This window comes from Bidens hawaiensis, unplaced genomic scaffold (assembly GCF_021521415.1).
Source record: "Bidens hawaiensis isolate Kalapana, Puna unplaced genomic scaffold, B.hawaiensis_p1.1 tig00032453_1, whole genome shotgun sequence".
Taxonomy (NCBI): Eukaryota; Viridiplantae; Streptophyta; class Magnoliopsida; order Asterales; family Asteraceae; genus Bidens; species Bidens hawaiensis.
In genome coordinates this window covers 190,361-193,987 of record NW_027495532.1, presented here as the reverse complement: position 1 = coordinate 193,987, position 3,627 = coordinate 190,361, and the positions used below count along the sequence as shown (strand labels likewise).

Here is a 3,627-nt window from a genome sequence, read left to right as displayed (position 1 = left end):
TTAAGCCATCACAAAGATCAAAAGAACGGCAAGGTTTATAAAATAACTTGACAATGATGTTGAAGGTAAATCACAAAAAATATTACCAGTATCCCATACAGCAAGCTTTAACTTCTTCCAAGTTCCAACCAATCGTACCATGTTTTACCTTTAACTATACCACTGCAAAAGGTTAAATATAACGTGTGAATAAAGTTCTAATCATTATCTAAGTCAAGAACATGGTCCATTAACCAGTCCTAAAAAGGCATTATAGAATACATATAAAAAGAATACCATGATGAACATTAACAAGCAAGCAATTCAACAAGTATGTGACTCTGCCTATGTATGTAACTTATATCAACAGTCAAGTATATGACTCTGCCTGCTGTCCCGGAACAAATAGAACCGTTCGTAAATCGCCCCGCTCATCCGATAACCCGTTATCTGATGTGATCCGAACAAATATTATTCATAGGCAAACCAAATAATGATCACCCAACTTAACCCCTACATGATTTAATGAAAAGTGAAAGCTTTTATCTTAATTTACAGAGAATTTCGAAACCGAATGGGCTTCTTGAGTCACCACAAACATAAGAACTGACACAAAATTGATATTAATCCATATTCCCTTGTATCCACTTAAAATCAACTCGTATTCTCAACCGTTTAAAAGAAACACTAGATGTTGTTATGGGACGATCAATAATCAATAATAAACATGGTTTAAGCTAACGATATATTAATAAACGGGCCAAATGTTTAGTTTCATTGATCAATACAAAAGAGATTAATGATTAACAGACAAGATCAAGGCAAGAAAGCTTATTAGTGAGTAGCAAACTAGATAACAGCTCACCCTATTCATTGCAGGAGCATTGTTCCACAAACATCGTCGGCAAGACCTGTTGCCCAAGCATTTACTAGATCATCATCAAGATTGTCAGGCTCCGCAGGTGCTGGTTTAGTAGCCTCGTATATGAGTTCAGATATCCGTGTAGCAACAGCAACATCTCTCATGCCACTTGATGCAGTTATATTGCCGGTTCCGATAGATCTCAATAAGCTTTGCACTGTTGTACATTGAAAACAACACGATAAGTGAAACAAACAACTGATCAAAAGACCCAATCAAGGTCAACACTCAACAGCATTGTTACAACTGAAGTAAGTTAGGGTCGACAGTGTCAAATAGTAAAGTAAAAGAACTAAATTGTAATATCTGTATAATTGTAAATGGTGATGTCCGTTATATACAGATTGAGCTAATAAAACAGGGTTAGCTAGAAATTTGGATTTGGATTAACTTCTCTCTAGTTTCCTTATTTCAATTCTAAGCCTAACAAGCACAGGTCAATGAAGGTCAACAAGATAGCCAACGAAGGTCAACAGCATAAGACAATTACCTTGTGGGCCCAAGAGGTAGATATTTTGATCTTGGGACATAACAGAATAGTGAAACAAGATCGAGAAGCCTCTCAACTGTCTCATAGAGCTTCTTCAGTTCATCATCGGTCCACTCTTTTTGGGCATTATCATGGTTACGCATGTCCCTGCCATCACAAGTACAAAAAATATTAATTGCACGATTAAAAGAAACAAATTTGAGAGGAAAAAAAAGTAAGAAATAATAATAATGTGTGCGCACTTTATGAGATCATCTTGTGCACTGTACATGTCATCAAGGACCTTGAGCATTGGACTGAGCAAAGATCCAAGCCCAGTACCACTAGCTCCTTGATCTTCACCATTGAGCAAAGTCAGTATATCCTCTAATGCGCCTACGAAAAACACAATAATCAACCTAAATTACAATAATACATTCAAACAAATCAGCAGAAAACACAAAACCGTGCAACAAATTAACGATCTACTCCACATTAAGGTAAAAAAAGGGCTGTTAAGCACAACTATGAACCAACATTAAAACTCCCCTAAAAATCAACATATAATTAAACCCGAGATTTAACACATAACCTACTAAATTAGTGAGATTAACTAACTAAACAAGAAGATCACACTAGGTATAACGCAAAGAAAGAGAGTGTTTTCTGCACTTATCAATGTTACCATATCTATTTGATGATATATACATCAATGACACAAGTTATGATTATCCATTACACAAGCACCATCATAACAAACACTAAAACCCTAAGTGAATGTTAGCAGCCATCAATAGAGCAGGAAATTGATCTATGAAACAATTTGAGCTAATAGACTTCAACATACAAACATACTATCAAAAATCCCCAAATTAGAGAGCAAAATAAGTTGAATTAGAATCAAATCGATAGCACAGAGCAATTATTCTGCCAATTCTATGAAAGGTGATCGTTCCACGTGACCTAGGGTTTCCAATTTCAGTCCATACAGCTAGCTAATTCAAACACAAAACTCCAAATTCGCAACCAATTACAACATATATTGAAATATAAACTCATATTGTTGCAATAAACAAAAAATTATACCTGTCTCTGCTTCAAAATCGTAATCAACCAAAAACACTAGGGTTTGTTCGTGTTTTGGTCATTTCAGAGCTGTAATCGAAGGAATCAAAGCCGATCTGGTTCGTGTTTTGGGTGAATTGACGGTCTGAAGGCGTCAATCGGCATCAATCAGTGATGTTATCAGTTCCGGTGAGATCAGTCGCAAGTAATCGTGAAGTTATGACTTCGTGCCCTAGTCTAATAGAAATTATAAGGTGATGTTAAATTGTGACACACAAAAATAAGTGCAATAGTTTTTTTAGATTTTATAAATGATGACACTTTTTACGACAAACATTTTTTATAATGTCATAAAATCAGTGTGTCATAATTCGTGTGTCATTAAAGGTTAGTAGTGCATAACTCTGGGTTGACGAGCTTAGCTTCATAGAGTTGGTGGTGCATTTGTTCTTTGCTTTTCACGTGTTTGCTTTGATTGGTTTTTTTTTGTTTTTTTTGGGCATTGCTCATATATTAATCTGTTGTTGCATTGGATTTGTGATTTTGTGAAAACTTTTTTAGGAGCACACATTTTTTTACAAAAGTTGCATCCGGTGCTGTGCAGATTAAGGATGATCCTAATTAACCAAATTGAATACCATGTAATAAGCACAGATATTGCATTGCATTTTGTGAATGCTAGCTAGAAACATTTTATAATTTTAGGGGGCACAAGTCAACTAAGTGTTATTATTAACTAATTTAAGAAAAAAAAACATACATCACAATGGTGTGTTGTACGTGTTGTGTACTTGCAAGATTCGATTACGGACACCTACAAGTGTTGGTGAACTTTACTTAATGACAATGATAACATCAGCAAATGCCAATTTAACGCCCGCGTCGTGAAGCGCGGGTAAACCCATTAGTTATTTATATGTAACACAAGTTAAAAGGTTTTCTGAATAAAAAATCTTTACAAATATACATTATTGTATCATGAAGATTTGAAAAAAATTATTGTGCGACAAAGTATGTTAGGTTGTACTAGTTTTATATGTCGACCATATAGTCAAAGAAGTAGAAAGAATAAAGAAACTAAAAGCAATTATCACTGTCTTCTTCCTCTAGCTTGAGGGCGGGCTCCGAGAAAGAGAAAAAAGTTTTAAGCCGAAGACGAAATTGTTTTTGGGCCTTAAGTAAAATGAGTATT

At 35.0% G+C, this 3,627-nt stretch overlaps 1 protein-coding gene across 1 annotated transcript; it reads right to left on the bottom strand.

Moving 5' to 3' along the window:
• Positions 1-970: 970 nt before the first annotated feature.
• LOC143583534 (uncharacterized) lies at positions 971-3,340 on the bottom strand. Its single transcript, XM_077065818.1, has 4 exons — positions 3,273-3,340; positions 1,634-1,789; positions 1,392-1,538; positions 971-1,058 (listed from the first exon to the last, which is right to left on the bottom strand). Exons 1-4 carry the CDS (start codon positions 3,338-3,340, stop codon positions 971-973), a joined length of 459 nt encoding a protein of 152 aa, XP_076921933.1.
• Positions 3,341-3,627: the final 287 nt, after the last annotated feature.